This window comes from Rhincodon typus, chromosome 29 (genome assembly GCF_021869965.1).
Source record: "Rhincodon typus isolate 14 chromosome 29, sRhiTyp1.1, whole genome shotgun sequence".
In the NCBI taxonomy this organism is placed as follows: domain Eukaryota; kingdom Metazoa; phylum Chordata; class Chondrichthyes; order Orectolobiformes; family Rhincodontidae; genus Rhincodon; species Rhincodon typus.
In genome coordinates this window covers 2,195,770-2,220,339 of record NC_063360.1, presented here as the reverse complement: position 1 = coordinate 2,220,339, position 24,570 = coordinate 2,195,770, and the positions used below count along the sequence as shown (strand labels likewise).

General features: G+C 39.8%; 1 protein-coding gene across 2 annotated transcripts in view; it reads right to left on the bottom strand.

Moving 5' to 3' along the window:
- The window catches only part of crsp7 (cofactor required for Sp1 transcriptional activation, subunit 7), a 119,150-nt gene extending 95,553 nt beyond the window's left edge, over window positions 1–23,597 (bottom strand). The window contains exon 1 of one of the 2 annotated variants that reach the window (XM_048614091.1): window positions 23,562–23,597. Coding sequence is in view for 1 of the 2 variants with exons in the window: in XM_048614090.1 (XP_048470047.1) it covers window positions 22,970–23,032 (63 nt within the window). In the remaining variant the exon portion in view is untranslated. Of the gene's footprint in view, window positions 1–22,969; window positions 23,483–23,561 lie in introns of those variants that run through there. The other variant, XM_048614090.1, reaches the window with a different exon arrangement.
- Window positions 23,598–24,570: the final 973 nt, after the last annotated feature.

The following is a 24,570-nucleotide window of genomic DNA, read 5'->3' as shown; positions in this document are numbered from 1 at the left end:
AAGAGGTAACAGCACAACATTTACAAAATTACAATACAATAAGCAAAAACCATCTTTTCAAAAGATGAGTCGATAAAGGGGAATAAGTAGCTAATGTATTTGAATTACCAGAAGGTTGCAACAAGGTGTTGCATGAGAGATTACAACACAAAGAACTCATGGTGCTGGGGTTGACTATTAATTTAGTCAATCCTCTATCTGGGCTTCAAGGTAGTAGAGTTGAAATAAACAGCTCATATTTAAACTGTAAACAGAGTTCCAAAGGGATCAGTGCTAGGGTCTCAACTATCTGCACTTTATATGAATGACTGAAATGAAGTGACCAAATGTATGGTAATTCAAATTTGCTGAAAACAAAGACAAGTAGGAAAGCAAGTAGTGAGAAGGATACAAAGTCTGCAAAACAACATAAATAGGTTAACAAGAGGAGTAAAATTTGGCAGATGAAATATTAAGTGGGATAATGTGAAGTTATACATCTTGGCAAAAAAAAAAACGAAAAAGGAGAATTTTATTTCAAAACAGAAAGACTGCAGAATATTACAGCACACGGGGTTCTGGGAATCCTTGCACATGAACCACAAAACGTTAACATGCAGGCATGGCAAGTGATTAATGCAGCAAATCAACTGCTGGGCTTTAAAATAAGGGAAATGGTGTTTACAAGCAAGGAAATCATAACTGTGCAGGGCATCAGTGAGATCACACCTAGAGAACTATGCTCAGTTTTGGTCTCTTGAAGTAATCTGCTTACAATTAACACTATTTAGAGAAGGTTCACTAGACAGATTCCCACAATAAGGGAACATTGAGCATTAAACAAAATTAGGGAATAACGAGGATAATGCGACAAGACTGAAACAAAATTCTGACGGGGGCTTGTATGAATAGATATGAAAATAAACAGAACTGTTGATGTTGGAAATCAAACAGAGTGCTGGAGAAACACAGCAGGTCTGGCAGCATGTGAATAGAAAACAGTTTTCTGAAAAAAACCAAGTGGAGTAGGGTGGAATCTACATTCAGGAGCATGATCTAAATACAAGAGGTCTCTCACTTTTTATGGAGATGAGGGGGGAATGTGAGTTAAAACAGATTTTTAATTGACAAAGTGAGCATTACAAGGAGCCAAAGTAGAGTTCAGACTACAATGAGAGAGCAGGGTTGAACGGCCATTCGGCCTATTCCTGTTCCTAGTTCTATTTTATTATTTAAGAGGAAACAGCAAGACAAGGTGGGAATTGTTAAAAGGTATCACTTAACCAGAATACAATATACGAGAGTGAAAATATAAAAAACAAGTGTGCCTTAAAGCATGCAGTAATCAGAATAAAATATTAACTCCCATTTAGCATATTTCTATTATCAGTGTATCCAACAGTAGTATGGGGTGGCACAGTGGTTAGCACTGCTGCCTCACAGCACCAGGGAGCAGGGTTCGATTCCACCCTCGGGCCACTGTCTGTGTGGAGTTTGCACATTCTCCCCGTGTCTGCTTGGGTTTCCTCCGGGTGCTCCGGTTTCCTCTCAGTCCAAAGATGTGCAGGCTAGGTGGATTGGCCATGCTAAATTGCCCGTAGTGTTCAGGGACGTGTAGATTAGGTGAGTTATACGGGTGGCGTGCTCCAATGGTCGGTCGGTTTGGACTTGTTGGGCCGAAGGGCCTGTTTTCACACTGTAGGGATTCTATGATTCCAGTATTCTGAACTTTTTACCAGAAGGTTACAGGTCCAAGTTTCATGCTACAGATTTGTACACAACGTGCACTAGTGATCCAGTACAATTCTGAGTGCTGCATTATCAGAAGTGCTGTCCTTTGGATGACATATTTGCCTGCTGTGGTGGATACAGACGTGCAGAGTCATGAACCCACTTTCTATGCTCTTCTCACCAACAGGGACAAGATGGTGTTTTCAATAAGCCTTAGAGAATTTCTGCAGTGCGTCTTATGAATGGTACAATGCTGCCCCTTAGTAAAATCACATGAAAGCAGTTTTGTTTTTACAGGTATGTGGAAGATCTCTTGCCTAATGATCACACCTAATGACTTATTGCATATGAAAAGGTGAGACTTTCATCCAACATCTAGTACTGACTCTACAATTAAACACTGGGAAGCACTTATTTTATCTATCCCTAGTCAAAATTTCACTTCAGCCACCAATTCCATCCCATTTCCTGGCAACATGGTAACTAACCCAGTCTGTTTGTGCTACCTGCCTAAATATTCACATCATCACCAGGAACACATACTTGCACCACTAATAACATTGCCAGATTTTGTAACAATATGTTGAAACATTCATTCATACCTTTGTTACCTCTAGATTAGACTATTCAAAGACATAACTGGTTTCTCTTTCTTTAGCTAAGCTTGAAGTTATCCAAGAATTTCCTAGCTGCACTTAATGCATCAGAACCTGTCCAACCACCAGTCCTTTACTTGCTGGCTTACATTGGGTTGCAATGAACCAAAAGTCTTAGTTTAACAAATTCTTATTATTTTTAAATCCATCCATGTCCTTGCCCCCCTCAATCGCTATAATCACCGTCAGCTACACAACCCAAAAACTACTCAATCCATAGAAAATAGGAGCAAATGTCCCCCAAGCCTGCTCCACCATTTGGTATAATCATGGGCCTCAAGTCAACATTCCTGCCTACTCCCTATACTTTGATTCCCTTGTTGATCAGGAATCCAAATTAGCATTAAAAATTTTTAATTAACACGCTTATCTGAGGCAACGAATTCCACAGACAAATGAACTTGAGAAAATGTTTTCCCTTATTTCAAAATTGTCTCTCTTAGTTCTTGTCTCTCCCACAAGGTGAAACATCCTCTCAGCATTTACCATTTCAAATCCCCTCAGGATCCTACACGTTTCAATTAAATCATCTCTTGTTCTAATAAACTTAATGGTTATAGATCCAACTTTTAAATCCTTCCTCATTACCTAACTTCTGTATCCAAGGGATCTGCTGACTTGAAACACTGATGCTGCCAGATCTACAGTTTCACCAGCAACTTGTTTTTGTTTTACTTTCCTGTCTTTTCCCTATAAACCTTGATTCTCTTCCTGATTAAAAATATCTCTGCCTTGAACAGACTTAAAACAGTCTCAGTCTCAACAACACGCCACAGTAAAAAAAAATTCCACAGACTCACTACCCTCAAGAAATTCCTAATCTCTATCTAAATGCATGGCTCCTTATTCTGAGATTATGCCCTCTAGTACGAGATTCTTCCATAAAGGGAACCTTTCTGCACCTACCCTGTCAAGTATTCCAGCTGTGGTCTGACTATCATCTTGTACTGTTTTAGCAAAACCTCCATACATTTATACTCCATTCCCTTTGCTCCTTTTGTGCATATGACATATCTAACCAATCTTCCATCATGACCAGTTTAGCAGCTATTTCTGAAGCACAGGTCTTCATTATCACAGACAGGACCTTATCAGGTTTAAAAGCCTTTGGTTGCATCTAATGCCTTTGCCGTTTTTTTGAAATCAGAGCAAATGAATTTTGCTAAATACTGACTTCCTAAATTCGGGGAACCTCAAGGAGATCAAGGTACATCATTCACTCAGCACTTCTGGCTAAAGAGAAATTTAGGTGTCTGTATTTTAAAGCTTTGGTGTTTGCACTGATGCACTGGCCTCTACATCATGGAGGATGAGGATGTTTGTGCAATTCCCTCTCAATTGTTGTTAATTGCCCATGACCATTCTGGGTGCACAGACTCATTGGCTGTGGGATCACTTAGCTCTAGCGATAGCATGCAGATTATCGACTTTTGTGTTGCACCTTCAGTAGAGCGGCACCTCTAAGGGAAGGTTGTTCCTTGTTGAAATAGAATTGGCCTCCTGGCTTGATGTTAATTGTAGAGTGAGCAATGTGCCGGACCATTCAATTGCAGACTGAGGCTAGTGAATAATCCTGAGTACACTACAGCTACATTAATAACTAATTGAAGATAAACAACATGAGATAACAAGGTGTAGAGCTGGATGAACACAGCTGGCGAAGCAGCATCAGAGGAGCAGGAAAGCTGAAGAAGGGTCTAGACCCAAAACGTCAGCTTTCCTGCTCGGCTGCTGTGTTCATCCAGCTCTACACCTTGTTATCTCAGATTCTCCAGCATGGGCAGTTCCTACTCTGAGTTTGTAACATGACTCGTTTAGGTTTGAGAGAAGCAACATGCATTCACATGCAGGGACCAGTTCTCTGAAAATAAGAGGAATATACAAGTTTGTATTTTTTTGCATTACCCAGCAGTTGGGGTGCCTGTAATTCCTTCACCGTTCCATGACTACAGCTCAGCCAAATTAAACTTGCCAAGCAGAATCCTTTTCTCCTGCAGTATAAATTGTGATTATTCAAAATTTGAAGTTCGTGTGTTTGATCCAATGAATGCAAGATGAAAAGCTTTGGCAGCAGTGCTGAAGGAAGGTGTTATTGTGGACAGTTCAAGGACAGATCAATTTGGCTAGAGCTAAGGAAAAATAAGAGTGTAATTACATTGCTTGATAATATCTATAGTCCAACTCATCAACAAGGTGCAGATAGACCAATCTGCAGAGAAATTCCAGAATGATGAAAGCATTACAGTAGTTACAGTGGGGAATTTCAATTTCCAAAATTGAGACTGGGAAACTACAGTGTAAGGGGCAGTGATGATCAAGTGTTCCTGGACTGTGTGCAGACCAGTTTCCTACAGCACTGCGCATCTAGTCAAACAAGAAAAGATGCAAGGTGAGGAAAAGAAACTTGTACACAGTGTATAGTTATGGTGCAGAATGCACAGCTTTAAGTGTGGTGGAGGCAGGTCCAGTGGAGGTACGTAGGACGGCACTTGGTGACTAATTGGATTGAAATAATGCCAAGGTCATGGGAAAAGGAGATTGACAGTCAAAGATGCTCATATGAAGAGCTGGTGCAAGAACAATGGGTCAAATTGCCTCTTTCGAGGTCCAGCAATTGAGATTCTGTGAAATGATGACAAAAGGGAGTCAACATGTCAACTGAAAGCATTTAATGTGTGTCATTTACTTCAGTCTAACTTAGCAATTCCAGCTGGAAAAATACTTGCTAAAGCTACTGAAATTGCTTGTGAACCTTTAATGGTTGGCACTTCTCCCCTACCTAGCTGCTTTGTTCTTTTATTGGGCACTTTATATATAAATAAATAAATAATAGATTGTCTGATCCATGTGAAGAATACAGCATCTTTTCACCACTACATTTACATCTGCCGTTAAAAATCTGCTTAGGTTATCCAACGTATCATCCTCCGGCACTTCTGCCATCTGCAATCTGACCCCACTACCAAAGACATTTTTCCCTCCCCACCCTTACCTGCCTTCTGGAGGGGCCACTCTCTCCGTGACTCCCTTGTCCGCTCCACATTCCCCACCAGCCCCACCACTTTTCCCTGCAACCGCAGCAAGTGCTACACCTGCCCCTACAATTCCACCCTCACCCCCATCCCAGGCCCCAAGAAGACCTTCCACATCAAGCAGATGTTCACCTGCACATCTGCTAATGTGGTATACTGTATCCGCTGTGGTTTCCTCTACATCGGGGAAACCAAGTGGAGGCTTGGAGACCACTTTGTGGAACACCTACGCTCGGTTCGCGACAAACGACTGCACCTCCCAGTCGCGAACCATTTCAACTCCCCCTCCCACTCCTTGGACGACATGTCCATCCTGGGCCTCCTGCAGTGCCACAACGATGCCACCCGAAGGTTGCAGGAACAGCATCTCATATTTAGCTTGGGAACCCTGCAGCCCAATGGTATCAATGTGGACTTCACATGCTTCAAAATCTCTCCTCCCCCGACTGGATCCCAAAACCAGCCCAGCTCGCCCCCCACCTCCCTAACCTGTCTGTCCGTCCTTCCTCCCACCTATCCACTCCTCCCACCTCAAGCCCCACACCCACCTCCTGCCTACCAGCTTCATCCTGCCTCCTTGACTTGTCCGTCCTCCCTGGACTGACCTATCCCCACCCTAACTCCCCACCTACACTCACCTTTACTGGCTCCATCCCCGCCTCCTTGACCTGTCTCCTCTCCACCTATCTTCTCCTTTATCCATCTTCCATCCGCCTCCGCCTCTCTCTATTTATTTCGGAATCCCCTTCCCCTTCCCCTCCCCCATTTCTGAAAAAGGATCCAGACCCGAAACGTCAGCTTTCCTGCTCCTCTGATGCTGCTTGGCCTGCTGTGTTCATCCAGCTCTACACCTTGTTATCTTAGGTTACCTAAATCAGCTCTCGATCTTTTGATTATCTCCTTACTATCAACCATAATGCACAGTTTTGTCCAATCTATAAAATTAGGTATTTGCTAGTGCCTTTCAAGATCATAAGCAAAGAGAGAGAGGATGCAGCATTGAGTACTGATGAATATCTCATACCCTTTTGCACCTTGTCTTGAGGTATTTTATTGAAATGCTGTTAATGTTCTGCACTTACCCTGAGTTTCCACTACCTACTCTAAGTTTCTGTTTGCTTTAATAACATACATTGTACAGAAATCAAGTTCAGAACTTAAAACTTCCCACCTCAATTTTAACAAAACTGGATTCTATGATACATCTGATAATTGATAGAAATTAGTCTCAGCTATGAAGAGATGCTGAACACCAATCAGCGCATCTCACATGACCTTCGAACTCTGAAATAAGTTGAATTGGCTGCTGCAACAAACTTACATCAACTTCAATGCTAACAATTGCAACTATGCGCAACCGATTTGGTAGTGAAATAAATACAAAATCAGTTTAATTCATTAGAAATCAAAATGTAAAGCTCATGTCTTTGGATCGTTTGCAAGTCTCCTTAACACTAGAAACGATTTGCCACTTTATCCAATTATCTTTGCTCACTGAAGTATTTTTAGCTTTTTACGTTGGCTCTACTTTCAGCAATCATTATAGAAATTAAGTATTAAAATGCATTTAACCTTGGCCTAAAATTAATCTAGAAAAAACTGATGCATAGAAATTTTAAACACCCTGTAATAGGTTGATGACATGAAGAGCTACTATACACAGATTTCAGTTCAAAGTTGCACAACCTCTCTAATAACACAGAAATTAACTTCCCTCGTACAAACAACTACTTTGCATATGGGGCTTGCTTTACTTTGGTCTTTTGGAAGTAGCTGGCCAAACATTTTGAATTAATTGATTAACTAGGTTAGTGCTATTTAGTTGGTTATAGAATCACGCAGCTGCACAAATTCATTCAAATTTAGTGTATGCAAAGTAACTGAATGGAGGACACCAATTCATTTGAGAGATGTCATAATTGCCAGTCTCCACTTTCAGATCTCTCATCTTACTAATTTTATCAGTCATAAAATTGAATGAAGTACAACTTCGTCATAGACATTGATATTCTACTTTAGATCTTTGTACCGTAATCAAGCAATTTGCCTGAAATGCTTATCTTCCCAAAAGCAGCTTCCCAGAAAATTAAAAAAAAACATTATTTTGTTACATGCTGTTGTTTACGTATCTCTTATCCACGATTTCAGAATTTATACACAAAATAAACCAGCGTAATTTTTTTCAAAAGAAATTAGATCATCTACTCAATTGAATAATGCTAGGCTAGAGGAGGTGGATGTTAGTACAGAAGATGTACTAGGAATTTTGAGGAACTTGAAGATAGGCAAGTCCCCCGGGCCTGTTGGGATTCATCCAAGAATTCTATGGGAAGCGAGGGAAGAGATCGCTGGGCCTTTGGTGATTTTTTCGTCCCCACTGTCCACGGGTATAGTGCCGGAAGATTGGAGCATGGCAAACGTCGTTCCCTTGTTCAAAAAAGGGAACAGGGATAACCCCGGAAATTACAGGCCAGTTAGTTTTACTTCAGTGGTGGGCAAATTATTGGAAAGGGATCCGAGAGATAGGATTTATGATCACTTGGATAGGCACAGTTTGATTCGTGGTCAGCATGGATTTGTGAGGGGTAGATCATGCCTCACAAACCTTATTGAATTCTTTGAAGAGGTGACCAAACACGCGGATGAAGGGAGAGCAGTGGATGTGGTATACATGGATTTAAGTAAGGCGTTTGAAATGGTTCCCCATGGTAGGCTCATGCAGAAAGTAAGGAGGCATGGGATAGGGGGAAATGTGGCAGATTGGATTCAGAATTGGCTGACCCTTAGAAGACAAAGGGTGGTAGTGGTCAGAAAATATTCAACATGGTGCTCCATTACGAGTGGTGTACCACAAGGATCTGTTCTGGGTCCTCTTCTATTTGCAACTTTTGTAAATGATTTGGATGTGGGAGTGGAAGGGTGAATTAGTAAGTTCTTGGACAATACAAAGGTGGGTCCAGTTGTGGATAGTGTGGAGGGCTGTTCTAGGTTACAAAGGGACATTGATAGGATGCAGAGCTGGGCTGAGAAGTGGCGGATGGAATTTAGCCTGAAAAGTTTGAGGTGATTCATTTTGGAAGGACAAACTATAAAGCAGAATACAGGGTTAACGAAAAGATTCTTGGCAGTGGGGAGGAGCAGAGGGATCTTGGGGTTCATGCCCACAGTTCCCTGAAAGCTGCCACCCAGGTGGATAGAGTTGTTAAGAAGGCCTATGGTGTGTTAGCTTTCATTAATAGAGGGATTGAGTTCAAGAGCCGTGGAGTTATGCTCCAGCTATACAAACCCTGGCTCGGCCACATCTGGAGTCGTGTCCAGTTCTGGTCGCCTCATTGCAGGAAAGATGTTGGAAAAGGTGCAGAGGAGATTTGCCAGGATGTTGCCTGGAATGGAGGGAAGGTCTTATGAGGAAAGGTTGAGAGCGCTCAGGCTTTTCTCTTTAGAACAACGAAGGATGAGAGGTGACTTGATAGAGGTATACAAAATGATCAGAGGTTTGATAGAGTGGACAGTCAGAGACATTGTCCTAGGGTGGAGGTAGCTATTACAAGGGGGCATAGTTTTAAAGTGAGTGGAAGTAGATATAGGGGAGATGTCAGACAGAGGTAGGTTCTTCACTCAGAGAGTAGTCGGGGCGTGGAATGCATTGCCGGAGAGGGTAATGGAGTCGGCCTCCTTAGGGGCATTTAAGCAGCTATTAGATAGGCATATGGATGATAATATAAGGTAGGGGTGGAGGTTACATATACCTTAGGTTTAGGGTAAAAGTTCGGCACAACATTGTGGGCTGAAGGACCTGTACTGTGCTGTACTGTTCTATGTTCAATAAGTCTAAACTCATGTCTGTAAGATATTTTTGGTTTCCTCTTGGCATCTGATTTGCACAGCAGATTGGTTTACTTACTCAAGTCATTTAGACATTTCAAGTTTAATGTACGATTCCATTTTTGGGCATTAGGAGACAAAGGGGTCAGACATGACTGATGCCAGTTATATTCAATCTTAGTTTGCAAATGAACAACCACTATTTGGAAAAATTTCTGGAAATTCCATATGATTCACAATATTTGAATGTTCCAAAATGAAGCTTAGTAGACGTCAATGTAATCTGTGAAGTTCTAAAGAACAATGAATGGCTCAAATTCGTCGTAATAATGGGCAGTTTGTGCACTAGCTCCACAGCACTATTCCACCGAAAGTATACTTCAGCATGTAGCAACAATGCTTTGGCAGTATGACTTGCTATGGGTTAGTGACAATTTATGCAGATAGCTTTTAATTCAGTCTACAATACAGTATCTACAGGGTTCTTGTGCCAGTTTTCCTAAGTCTGGATCAGGTGGCCAGAATTCAAGTCCCACATCCAAAATGATTACCAAAAGTTGAGAATAGAGACCAGGTAGATATTTTCTAATCAACCTGTTCAGAGATGTTACTACACGCCACTGGAGCAAGTGGTCAAGTTTTTAAATTTGAATTAGATTCCACTCAAAATCAACAATTCTATGCAAGCTAATCCTTTAACGGTCAACAACATTACAGCTTGCAGGCAAAAATTATCAACTTGTTAATACATATTACAGATCCAATAAAAATGGGTTAGAATTTGAATTACTATTTGAATTATATTGATGTGGTTCTTTACACAGAAAAATCAGATTTCAGGACTCGAGTATAGATTTGAAATATCATTCAGGTCATAGGGACAGTTTAAAAATAAGGGCCAATCATAAAATTGTGAATTATATTTTTGTTCCATATTAACACATTGAATTAGAGGGTAAACATTACATTCCATCTAACAAAGAAACTGTAACACAAAATAAATTAAGATTTAGTGAGGAAACTGGCCACTTAAAGTTATGAATGAGAATACAACTGGTAGATTTCAACCAAACCAGCATTTACTAGTGGTTACGGTAATAAACCAGAAACCTTAACACCTTAACTTTCAATTCAAAATAGCAAAGTGTAAAAACTTATTTCAAGAAATTTATTGAATTATGGACTCAGAACAACTCACCAATGGCAATCCTACCAGGTCCTGCCTACAGAATCATTGACATGTTACGGTGCAGAAGATGGTCATTTGGCCCATCGTGTCTGCGCTAGCTTTCTTAGCATTTTGGCTCAGGGTAAATTGCCCATATTTTCCTCTGTACACTGTTTCTATTTAAATAATTGTCTAATGCCCTCTTGAATATCTCAATTGAATCCTGCATCCACCACACTTCCAAACAGTGCATTCAACACCCTAAGTACACACTGTGTGAAACAGTTTTTTCCTCACCTTGGATTTAATACTTTTGCAAAACACTAAATTTGTGGTCTCTGGTTCTCAACCTTCTTAGGAGCAGGAATACTTTGCATGAAAGGTTACAAACATTCCAATAAACTATAATTTGCGTCACAGTAAAAATTTAGATCTCAACCAACCCAGTAATGTCCATCATTCCGCATGCCAGCTGCCAATGTGTATCATAACTAATTTTATACTATTCTGTTGCTTGTCATCTCATTCCAGTATGTGCCCACTTAGTTTTGTTTAGAATGCACATAGTCACCGAGTCAAGCATTAGCTGTGTCAGTGGCTAGATGGAATTCCTTAAGCCCGTCTTCAAGTTTGGCCAGCAGACTTTCACAGACAATGAGTCATCGATCAGACTGTATGACAAGAGCAGCCTAGCTGGTCTTGGCAATATCCGATGTCAGTTGTGGAAAGGAACTGGACAAGGAAGAGAAAATGTAATCAAGGTAGAAAGAAATAAGATCCATGGGCAGGAATAAACAAACTATAGGTCAGCCTGAGCAGCCTTGTTTATGGATTTGAGAAAAAGGTAGAAGCAGGCTGGACAAGGTGACTGAGGTGGGAAGTTCATTTACTGAATTGGAAGCATCTAAACTATACAGAAGGTCCCTAATTTACCAGCGCCCAGCTTATGAATGTTGGTATTTCTCAATACAATCCCATACAAGGATACAATTCTAAAGATTTGGCATACAAAAATTTCATACAGCAGTTATAATTTACCTTGCCCATCCTTATTTTCCAACTTGCGCACAAACCTTAAGACAATCTTTTTCTCCTGCATCCTTCCAAAGATCTAACCAGAACAGCTTAAACACTGTTAATGTGAAAAGTCTCAAATTTGTTAAAAAAAAAACCCTCAAAATCAGTTGATTTTGAGATTCTTATAAAAGTTAATTAGCCATGTCACAACACAGAAAATGGCCATTCAGCTCAAGTACCTTGCTGCATTTTCTCCAGTATCTACCTAATCAAATGCTGCGCTTGCCATTCTCTTAGGCTTGTTTGTGGAGGACAAAATGCCAGCAAAGGCTAATTGGACCAAATAGAATGGCGTTTATGCTTCAGGATCCATGTTAGCAGCTGCCTTGTTTCCCATCTTTTTAAGCAACTTTTAAAAGTAACCTTCAGATGTTTAAGGGTAGAGGTACAGAGTTTAGAGGAGATGTATACACACAAGGCAAGATTTTTTTTACTCAGAGGGTGATGGTGGTAAAAGCAGATACGATAGCAACGTTTAAGTTAGACAGATGATTAGGTCGAGGATAGAGGAATACTGCCCATGTGCAGGCAGATAGGATTAATTTAGCCTGTGCAGACAGTGAGCTGAAGGGCCTGCTCCTATACGGAGTTCTGAGGAAGGGCCACCAGACCCAAAACGTTAACGGATTTTTACTTCACAGATGCTGCCAGACCTGCTGAGCTTTTCCAGCAACTTCTGTTTTTGTTCCTGTTCTGTTCTATGTTCTAAATGACAGCAAACTGTTAACATTTGATACTCATCTTGTATTGTTTCTTCCTTGTCTTTACATTTACTGACAGAATCCTTCTCAATATGTACAGATAAGCTGTGTTAGGTTTTCAATAATATAAAATGAATACAATTAAATCAAGTCGGTCCTTTAAAATAGCTTGCATTACAACCATGAACTGATGCTGTTACACACCAAATTACCACCCTTTTTTCCTCTTAAAAACACACCAACGTTCACTACTTGATATGAATATGTATAAAGTTGTAGAAATGCCATTTTGTTCATGCAGCAAAAAGGAAAACTACAACAACAAATGTCAGGAAATGCACAATCAACTGAGGCTCTGGACTGTTAATTATTTCAAAATAGCATGCCCCCCACTGTTATTTTTGTGCTTACTTGGAAACCAGAAATTGTACACAAGGTAGACGAATTGTAAATCTGAACTGGAACACTATTTACTATGTCCATACCTCCAACAGCCGGTTGTACGCGGGCCCAAACTCCGCCCTTCTGGTCATCTGATCAGGTCTCTTAAAGGGGCAGCATCCTAGCTACGTAAATAACACGCAATTTGCTATACCTCAACACTGCATACATACATATAAATATCACAACCCTGTGTTCGAAGATTCCGCCACCTGATAGGCGGATTTGTGCAATGTCTCTAGTCTTCTAGAAATTAGAACATTTACCAGGCAAAACTGCACTTGTACCGTCATATTTAAGTACCTCGATTAGACAAAACAAGTTTTGATTTTATTTCTCTCTGCAACTTATTGGATACTCAAAGCACTGAAGTTTGGTTGACGTTAAGAAATGTAACTAAATAATACCCAGAAGTAAAAAAGTTTCACAAGAGGATGGGTGGCCCAAAAGTAGTAAATGGGACAGCAGTGCACAATTGTATTTAAATAAGGTGAACTGTTTAGCAGGTCAATAATACTGCTCAGCTGTTAGATAATATTGACTGGAATATAGGGTTCGTAAGAGGCATGCTTTAAATAAAAAGAGTAAAAAGCATATAGAATTGTTATGAGTTTTACAGCATCCCATTAAATAGGCTAATAACTTCAGGCGTTGGAAAGCAAGTCTCAAAATTAAAACTTCAGAATCAAAGGCTGACAAGTTGCAGACATGAAAATATTTGTTGTCTACCAGAAGTAATTCGTTTTGTTTTGCTCCAATTTCCCAAAAGACCGAGAATCTCCACACTAATAAGAGATTGCAAATCTATACAGAAACATGTCAGAAAAAGAGAATTGAAAAACTGGTGGAAGCTTTATTTTCTAGTCCCCAATTTTGGTACCACTGTTTTTCATCGTAGGTCTAAATTTCTAGAGGCACCTTTTCAACCAGTGTCACTGTAGAGTGTTCTAGTTTCAGTATGGAACTTATACCTTCCTGATTTTAATTTATTCATTTATCTTTAGGAGAAGTTTTAAATGGAGGAAAGATTCCGAGGACTTTAGCACTCAGCATAACAATGTTCTCCTTCAATATAAAACTGTAATTGCCTCAAAATATCCGAGGACAAAGCCGTCAAAGAGTAGAAACCCCTCAGCATCTCTCAAGCCAGTTAAGGCTTTAGACACCAAACACTGCTAAACCAGATCATATTATATTTCATTATTTTGCATCACTCAAATATCGTAATTATCTGTTACATCCTTGATTTAAAAGTGACAAAATTAAGCTTTGCTATCATGAGTTGTCACATTCCAAAATAATCAAAATCAAGCTCTTCTCAACATTACTTATTTGTGCCTTTCAGTTATCTTTATCCTGATTCATTCCTTTGGAAAGTGAAAGCACGCTAGCATGCATTAATTTTACAATCCAAAAAAAAATTGATAGCCAGTGGACTCAAATGGCAGACTCATATCCAGCTCTGGCACACACCAGAACTAATGCAAAACTAAACAATCCAAAAATATTAACAGACTTCAACAAATACATGCAAAGTAATAAACTTGCATCACATGCAAAACTAATATTTTATTCACCGCCCTGTTACTGCACTTTTTCTAACCCCTTCAAAATTCTATGTTTGCATGACGATGCAACACAAAATTCAAAGATGAAAAACCACATAACTAATGGACTGATAGTCTTTAACAGAATTTTCATCTATTTGTACTAATGCTACAGTATTTCAGACTTTTAAAGAAAAAAACAAACTTCTGATTTCCAGTAACTAACCTCAATGTTTTATGATCATGAAACAGGGCATTCACCAAAAAAATTAAAAAGGGCTAAGTCTTTAATTAGGTTTTAAGCCAGATATCACCAGTAGACTAATGAAGTGAATAACTTTGCAATTCACAAACAAACATGAAATTGCTTTGTTCACAGCCTTAATACATAATTATGAATTGAGTTTTATCTTGATATATTCTAAATCAGAAGCAAGATTCTATAGGATGTATACTGACTGGGGGGACAAAAAGCTTTTTTCCTGTTTGTAAGTATACAGGTTACCCTTGTAACTCATCATTCTAAAGGCAGTAGAAAACAGCAAACCATCAGCGGGCCATATAATCAAGGCTGAAAACTAGTTTACTGGGTCAGAGCCACTTGATCTCTTCAGTAATTTACAACAAATCCATAACAAAAAAGTTCTGCACCTTAGCCATTCCTTTTACATTAACCGCAACTTATGTAATTGGATATGCTCATAACAAAGGGGCATTTCATGAAGTCATGTAAAGTTCCTGAAATATGGGCTGTAAGCACCTTCACCACCTGTCTGACGATAGTATGATGCACCAAAAGCATACAATTTGAACACTCAAAAATGATCCTGTACCCAAGAAATGACGAGGAGGAATAGACCATTTGGCTCTTCATGTTTGCTCAGTTCTTCTGTAATCCCAATTTTGGGAACTAGGTCTAAAATGCATTTCAAACCCTCAGTCCACAGTGAAACACAGCCATTTCTCTGGCAGTGTCGAGGCTATTTATGACATCATAACATATGATGGAGCTAAACATTTCACAGTTTTAAATGAATTGTGTTTACTACCATTTGTTACACAGCACACAGTTCTATGTTTTTAACCTGCATAATTATGGTGACATTTTGTTTAGTTTCAATCACCCAATCTTTTCTCAAAGGGGTTTCATAACTATATCCCGTCAGTGGAAAATAGGTAAGATCTCTCAATGGCCTCTCTCTCCAGGCAATTGAAGAAAACAGAATTGGAACCCAGATCATCAAAAAATATCAAATGATAACACTCAATTTCATTTTTGATTGTGGCTATTCTGGTCCAAACAAAAATAAATCTGGATTTGGATGGGGGCAAAGGAAAACGTGAAAACTAAAGAAAAATATGTGGAATGGAAATCATGAAGCAATTCAGGGAATAAATTCAATTAAATCTTAGTTTTGCTTAGGTAAGTTTGCTATTTCTGTTTTCTTCCAAAAATGTATCACAATGGAAAGATGATTATTTATCAATCACACAAAAATATTTCAATTTTTTTCAACTAACATTTAAGAGCATCCTAGATACCCAAAGAGATTCACACTCCTTTAAACTTAGTGAGAAAGATTTCAGAAAGGCATCTAAAATTACTATTAATCTGTTAATACACTGATAATACTTGACAAGCACAATACAATGATGAAAATGTAATGAAGGCACAAGCAAGAACTTAAAAGAAAATCAGAGAGTAACAAGACCTACCTTCTTATAGGAAAGATCCTACACAATGCTGAAATGATCTGGACCACAGCAGGTTTGTGAGGAAAATCAAATCATGGGACAATCTTTGAGATATTGAGAAATCTCAGAGATGCTGTCAGGTGACAGCATACAAGGCCTCACCTGGAGCACTAACTTATTTTTGCCCAAATTGATTCCGTTTTCTGAAGGCCTGAGGTTCCAGTCAGATGGATTCTGTACATAGGGTGTACCCCTTAAGGATAAAATCCCTTGATATAGTCTCTCTTCCTCCCAAGATTATTGAACATTAAATAAGCATTACTCAGAACGTGCACAGAAGAGCTGATGGTTAAAATTTCCACCATCAGTACCAAATCAAGAAAAATTTCCAATTTCCACAATTTCCAAACACATGGTGAAAACGTGGTTATACTGGATACAGACTTTACAAAGAATGCTTCAAGAGAGTGATCATGGAAGTTATGACATTTTTCACAAAGGTTTTACGTTGAAAAATTAACAGCCAAGTTTTATTTTAATGATGGCTTACTATCTGATTTGAGAAATGTTTTGATGTAAAACTTTAGCAAGATCTGCTGGGTGTGCTCACGTAATCCACTTTATGAACAAATCAGGCAAGATTAATTTATATCCAAGGACTGGACCACAGTGATTGAAATGCCCATTTTGAGAGAGGAGATTTGAAGATCGACTGGAATCTAGTACCGGATTCTGATTCACACTCGAGACAAATCCAGTCAACTAAGACATCAGAGAACATTTTCCATACTGAAGCCAAAGCAAAAGGATTAAAATGCAAGATGGCAGCAGCTAGCAGAATAGCCCAGGTCTTATCGTTAGACATTACACAAAAATGGATGTTACTTTTTGACAGCTGAATGTTCGAAATTTCTTTCATTCAGAAATATCTAAATGAATTATACAGAAACAAAATTGCCCAGTACTGATAATTATCCAGTTCATTGGGATTTTCTTCCTTTTCCTATGAGTAGGCAACTGTAACTGCACTCGGCTCCAGCATGGAACCTAACAGTTTTTCTTGTGTCATAGCAAGACCAAATAATACTCAACACTGGGACTTCCAAGAACTTTAACTGTGATGTTAATAAAGTCATAAAAATTACCCTTCCTTCATTCTGATCTAAATAATTTTCCTAGGGAGTCAAGAAGTGCAAAAATATTTGTTTCCAGTAAAATATGGTTTACTTAACACAAACAAGGTTCAATACATTGACAAAAAAGTAAGGGTAGGTTCTACCATATTCTGGATCATCATATTCAGAAATGATAACACATGAAATATGAACAAAAAGAGACTAAACTGCCAACCAAGCCTGCTCTGCCATTCAATAAGATGTTGGCTTTCAACATTTTCCTGTCTACTTAACATAGCCCTCATTTCCCTGGGACAACAAAAGCCTGTCCGTCTCAACGTTTAAGGTATTCTATTATGGTACATCCACAATCCTCTAGGTTACAGAATTCCCAACATTCAGGACCTATTGAGTGAAGAATTTTTTCCACATCTTAGGCTGAAACAAACAGCCCAAACTGGGACATCTTATTTTAGATTCCACAGCCAGGGTAAACATCTCAGTATCTATGCTTTCACATTTCCTCACTCACCCAAAACCACTAACAAACAGTAGAAGTGTACCATCCACAAGATGCATGACAGAAATTCACCATTGCTCCTGGACAGCACTTTGCAAACCTATAGTCATTCATATTTGAGGAACAAGGGCAGATGCGTGAGAAACCACTACTTGCAAGTTCTCCTCCAAGCCACTCATCATCCTGACTTGGAAATAATATCGCCATTCCTTAAGTGACACTGGATCAAAATCGTAGACACGCTCCCTTATGATATTGTTGGTCTACCTACACCAAATGCACTGCAGTGGTTCAAGGCTTGCAGTCACCATCTGCTTCTCAGGGTCAACTAGGGATGGGCACAAAATGCTGGCCCAGCAAACAGCACCAACATCCAGATCTCGAATGTTTCAATAAGATCCCTACTCATTCTTCTGAGCTCCAGGGAATACAGACCCAATTTACTCAGGTTCACACAGGACAACTCTCGTCACAGAGATGAGGTTTGTTGAATTTTCACCGCACTACCTCTAATGCAAGTATATCCCTTCTTAAAGATGGAAACCAAAATTGCACACAGTAGTCCAGGTGTGGTGTCACCAAAACTTTGTGCAACTATAACAAGACTTCTTTATGCCCGTGCTCAAATCCCCTGGGCAACCAAACATAGCCTGAAAATTGCAATATAATACCAACAGGTGCTAGTGCCCCATAAAACTGTCCATCCTATCAGGGATTGATAACGAGGACTCATCTGGAGTAAAGACTGGTGAATATACATCATTGAGCTTGGAGGAGAAACTTCCTCAGTGAAAATCAACAATAATCCCAAAAGGGAATAAAAACAAAGCACTGGAAATACTCAACGGGCCTGGCACCATCTGTGAAGAAGGAAAGTGAGTTAATCTTTTGACAGTTTCAGAAGTGCTGAAGCAGCATATTCAACTTAAAATCTTGACTCTGTTTCTCTCTCCAAAGACTCATTCAGCATTCTCTGTTTTTACTTTAGCATCCAGCATTCTTAATAGTTTGTTTTTTCTATTAATCGACCAAAATAGGACCTTTCTTTAAGTGCTCAATATTGGTTTGACTCTCAATGTTGCAATTAAACAAAAAAGAACAGGATCGGTTGCTTCAAATTCTACCAGAGATCAGTCAAGAAAGTACATTTAAAAAAGTGATAGAGTGTAGTCAATTGAGCATGCTTCATCATTCAAGAAGATTATGACTGATTTGGCTGTGGTCTTAACTCCACTTTCCTGCCATCCCTTCTCTGTACTCTCTTGCAGATTAAAAATCATAACATCAACCTCAATCCATATCAAAAGGAGAACACAACATAGAAAACTTAATTTTTGCTTGCACCAGTATTGGTGATTGGTACTACTTCTTGGAACACTACTGGGCTTGATTCTTGAATCTCGAATCTCATTTGGTCCTTTGTGGTTACAGCCACAAGTCTAGTCAGTACCAGAATGTTTTCTAGTCTTTTGTGGACTGTGTCAAATTTCATCCTGGATAGCTGCTTCTGAAAGTTCAAGAATTAGAGTAATGATGCCAGACAATTCTTGGGTGATTCTTAAAATCTTTAGACATCATTTGGTGAAAATATTTGGGTCTGAATAAATGAGAATAAAGAGCGGGAAAAAAACAAAGCCATAAAATAAACCTATAGATGAGTGATGACAAAAATGAAATATTTTGGTCTAAAGAATTCAAATAAATTCAAGAAAAGCGTTAGGACATAAGACGATTAAAGTTAATCACACACATTAAAAACATTAAATCAATAGGAAATGGGCAATATTTTCCAGAATTGGAGAAAGCAAACACTCCAATGTGGGACACTGTTGTATTCAACCAACAGTGATATCACCAGCACACCATCTTGTAAGGAAGCCAGCCCTTGCACAGAAGTAAGGAGATGAGAGCAGCAAATTGATTGATAAATTTCAAATGCAATATTAACAACAAGAGTACAAATATTACAAGACTTTAATTACCCCAATACAGACTGGGTAAGTTCTAAGGGCATGGTGGAAGAATTTCTAACACAGGTATGTGTACAGGAGAACTATCATAATGATTCCACTATAACAAGGAATGAAGGAATCTGGATCTGGGAAATAAAGTAGAGAAGTGGAAGGCACTACAGTGTGTTACTTAACTAAGATTGACCACAAAGTAACTGCAGATAAGAGACCAAAAACATCAAGACAAAAATGCTCAACTGGGAAAAAGCCAATTTCAATTATTTAAGAAGGGACTGTGTGTAGCTAGGACTCATGAAACAGTAAGATATCCACGGAGAGCAAATCAGGAAAGAAAATGGTCAGTTAGTCACGGGAAGTACTTCTTTTAAGGGAAAAGGAGGGCATCTAATGCATCTTCGAAGTCTAAACTAAAATAAAGGAAGACTTACAACGAATGTCAGCCTCCGATAATAACCAGAAATCTTAGAGAAAGTACAGGATGAAATTGAAAAAAAAAATAAAGGCAACATTAAACGAAACACAAACAGCTTATACAAAAATTGAGAGTGGCTTGCCAGAGAAGAAATTGCAGGATGAGAATCTTTACAGAGAGGCAGAGGCACGACTAAGGTTCTAAACGATGCTTTGTACCTGTCTTCACAAAGGAATGGATGATGTGAAAATTACACTAAATGGGGAGACAACAGTTATAAATGGAACAGGAATAGGGAAGAGCAGCTGAATGTTGAAAGGTCAGCCGATCCAAATGGAAGATATCCTACATTGCCAAAAGCAAAGGCAGAATTATAAGCAACATTGAAATATTGTGATCAATCTTCACTAGATTGAAGATCAGTGCCAGAGGACTGCAAAATTGCAGATATTATACTAATACTGAAAAATCGGGGAGGATAAACCAATAAACTACACAGTTCACAGAATCAGCATTGGGAAAGATACTGGAATCTAGGGGACTAAAACTTTATTTGTAAAAATTTGAGTTAATCTAAAACAGCCAGAATAGACTGATAAAGGCAAATTATGTCTGACCAAGTTAGTTGAATTCTTTGATAAGATTGAAGAATGTTGATCAAAGTAATGAAGCAGCCATTGGAAACATGGACTTTTGGGACACAAAGTGCCTTATTCAGAAGCTGGAACTCCATAAAAATAAAGGGAGAATGTTGGCATGGATACAAAAATTAGCTCAATGAAAGAAAACAATAGGTGGTGGCAGTGGAAACGTTTTTCAGACTTGGAGGGCATTTAGAGTGGTTTGCACAAAGAATCAATTACTCATGGACCATGCTTTACAATTTTTATAAATGATAGGTTATTAGAAAGTTTATAGATAATATGAAAGTCAGGGCAAAGTAGTCAATCATGATAAGCGCAGTTTATAGCCTTCAGGTTGGTACAGGATGGTGAAATGGGTTGGAGCACAACAAATCAAACTCAACTGAAGTGAAGAATGTGGACAACTAATAAATCAAGCATACAACAGCACAATTTAAAACTTGTACAAGATGGCATAGCAAATTAATCATGTAGTTAAAGCACATGGATTATTTGAGTTTATAAACAGAGGAACCAAATAGAAAAGCAAAGAGATTATGGTAGAACTTTATAAATCAAAGGTTAAGGCCTCACTTAAGGCCTCATTGTGGTCAATTCTGGGTATCACATTTCAGCAAAGATACAAAGTCATGAGAAAGGGCACAGAGGAAATTTACCAGGGTGTTACCATGGAGGAGATCCTTCTCTCTCCTTGGAACGGAGATTTCAATGTTTCCTAATAGATACATGGGAGATTACATGAAAGAGGAAAACATTTGCTCTAGTGAGTCAATATCTAGACTTGACAGATTCAAAATCATTGGAGAAGAGCTGAGAGTATCAAAATCTGGATCATTTACTCAAGATGATGGAAATTAATTTCATTAATAGCTTTGAAAGGGAGCTGAACAGGTACTGACATCAAGGAACTCAATGGCACAGTCAAAAAGCAGAGGAGGAGGAATCTCAACTGTTTTTTCAGAGTATGAATGCAGGCATGGACATGTTGCAAGTTTCTAAGATTGTACAATTTTCCTCAACATTCTCTGGTATCAGATAAACTGTACATAGCTGTAAACTATATTTAGATGCAAAACTGCAGAACTGGTCCAACACTAATTAGCAGATCCAATTCACCATATGAAAGAAATCTTCCTCAGCAAATCTGAGTCTCAGAGATAAACTGCAAATTTTATCTCTTTGTAAACAGATGCACAAGTTTCACTTTACTCTATATCATGAGCAGCAAGAAATTTGATTTTGAAACTGAACACTATAACAACACTTTGCAAATGCTCCAAAATTCAGATTGTTTCATACAAGAGCTTAGCAATACTAACACATTCGTTGAACCAGTTTTCTGGTTTAAAGCTATTATTCAGTCATCACAAGTCTGCACAGATTATCGAATAGAATATAACCTTCATTTGCACTAACAACTTTGGAAATAGTGAAACAATCACAATTGTCAAATATACAGCAGCAGAATTCCTCTACAATTTAGTTGTAACTTCACCACACAAAATAAATCTTGATTTGTGGAAGCTCGTAAGATTCATGTGAAAAATACCAGCCATTTTTGCAAGTTAAACTAGAATTATCCTAAAATTCAGTACATTCCCATTAGATTTACTCTGTGCTAATGTTAGTCGGGAGCTCCAAGTTACCCATCATTCCAGTAGCCACTTCCTGTTTGCCTATTTTATCTGCTCTCCCGTATGTACTTCCCTGACACTGAAGCAACTACTTCAACGTGAAAATACTGAATTCAATCCCCTCCCGATGTAACATTAGCCACAGTATGACTTCATTCCAACTCCCACCTTTCTTTGTTTTAGGGTAGGGGTAAGAGTTGCAGAAGCAAAAGTTTAATTTTATACCTCCAATTTAACCAAATGATTTATTGATTAACAAATAGATATATAATAGATATATACCAAATAACTTCCCATTTCAGGCAATGTGTACAATGTCATCTCATAAGGATTATGTACAGTTAACTTTAAAAAAAATGGCAGTAAAGAGTACAACAGTTGGTCACCATTTTAAATAGGAGTAACTTCCCAACGATTTGGATGACCACAAGCATTAGCAGTTGCTTAAACGCTTTATACATGGTGGGACGAATCACTGAGTGTAACTGTGATATGCTAGATGCACCCAGAATGTGTTGTTAAACCCCGTGGAAGCTGGGAGTTGAAATGGTTTAGAGGAATCCTGCTGCTGCTCCACGCTGGGAGGTTAATCCCCCAAGCCTTGAACAAGCCGTAATACAGCCCAGGCTCTACCCATTCCAACCACTTCACTCCAATCCTCTCCTCACTCACTCATCGCGGGCCTGGGTTCGAAGCCTGTCCCGTTAGGCCGCGTTCACTCTCTTCTATGCATACACACGCTTTCTCACACAGACCAACCCCGGACCGTCACAGGCCCGAACCAGGGGCTTGTGTGCAGGCATTCGGCCTGGTTCTTACATTGGCATCCTTGTCTATGGCCTGGAGCAGCTGGTCCTTGATCTGCTGCGGGGTGGGTGTCATTTGGCGGCAGTGTGGCGGCGGCGGCGCAGCAGTGGAGGGGACGGGGAGGAGGTTTGGAAGGGAGAAGGAAGGGGGCAATAGGAGATGGGGAGGGAAGAGGGAGAGAGGGACGGGGATGGAAGCCCCGCTAACAAGAAGCGCAGAGTCTGAGGAAGTGGCTGCGAAGAGCGGCGGCGGCGGCTGCAGCAGGGCCGCTCGGAACCGTCATATTCCGCCGCGGCGCTCTCGGGTGGCTCCGTGCGTCCAGTGTGCGCCTCACTTTCTCCCGGCTGTCTGTCAGCTGCCTAAAGGGAACCGGCACTAACACCGCCGCAGCAGCAGCCACCGAGCAGAGAACAGCTCAGAGCGAAACGAAGCTAACACTCACTCTCCACCGAGTCTAACTGAGGGGCCGCGCGCTGCACCACGGGAAGCCTGCGCTCCGGTTGCGCGCACACGCGCGTGCGTCACAATCCGCGCGCGAGTGCATCATCCGCCACACGCGTGCGCCGGAGACAGAATAACGGCGCGCTAGGGCGCGTCCCCGTACTTTCGCTCCAGCTCCATTACCCCTTTCGCACGTCCTGCGCCGCACCGTCACGTCGCAATCCTGACGTCATTCACCCCCCCCCCCGAGTGCGCAGGCGCAGATTGGTTGGGCTCGCCTGCCTTTCTGGTGGTGAAGAGCACGTGGCCGGTCTGCTGGCGGGCGGTTGTTGCCATGGTGACGAACCACTCGGAAAGCGTCTCCAGAAGAACTTCTGAGGCGAGACTGAAAGTGGGAAAAGATTCTCCAGAAGTTTATGAGGTGATCTTTTCTTCATAACAGACTTGTCAGGGTAAAGCCAGTGTCCACACTGGAAGCACATGTCCTTTGAGTGCCATGCCCGAATGCGAGATTGTGGAGAGGGTAACAGCGTGAGCCCAAGGACACAATGAGTACAGATAAATTACTGTGGACGCTGGAAATCTGAAACAGACCCGGGGAACGCTGGAGAAACTCAGCAGGGCTGGCAGTATCTGTAGCAGAAAAACAGAGTTAATGTTTCCAGTCTGATATTGTTTCTTCAAAACATACTGAATATAATTCAGCCCCAGTGTAAGCAAATATATTTTCTTTCTATGGAATATGGTGATTAATTACAAAAAGAAAGACTTGGATTATACAGCACTTTTCATTTACACAGGACCTTTTTTATGCTGATGAAATGAGGATATTGCTGGAAAATACTGCTCGGAAATCTCAGGTGGTCATTCAGTATCTGTAGACAGAAAGGGTGATAACATTTCAAGTCAATGACTTTCCATCAGCTAAAAGTTTTGAAGTGAAAGACCTGAAATATTGACTCTGTTTCTCTCTCCATAGATGTTGCCTGATTTGCTGAATGTTTCCAGTCCTTTCTATTTTTAATCTCAGATTTCTAGCATCCACAGTATTGTGCTTTTGTTCAGTTCCAAAGAAGAGTAATAAGACTCAAAATATTAATTCTTTGTTTCTTTCTCTACAGATATCTGATTTGAAGAACTGATGTGTAAACTATTTTCTAAATGGGGAAAGG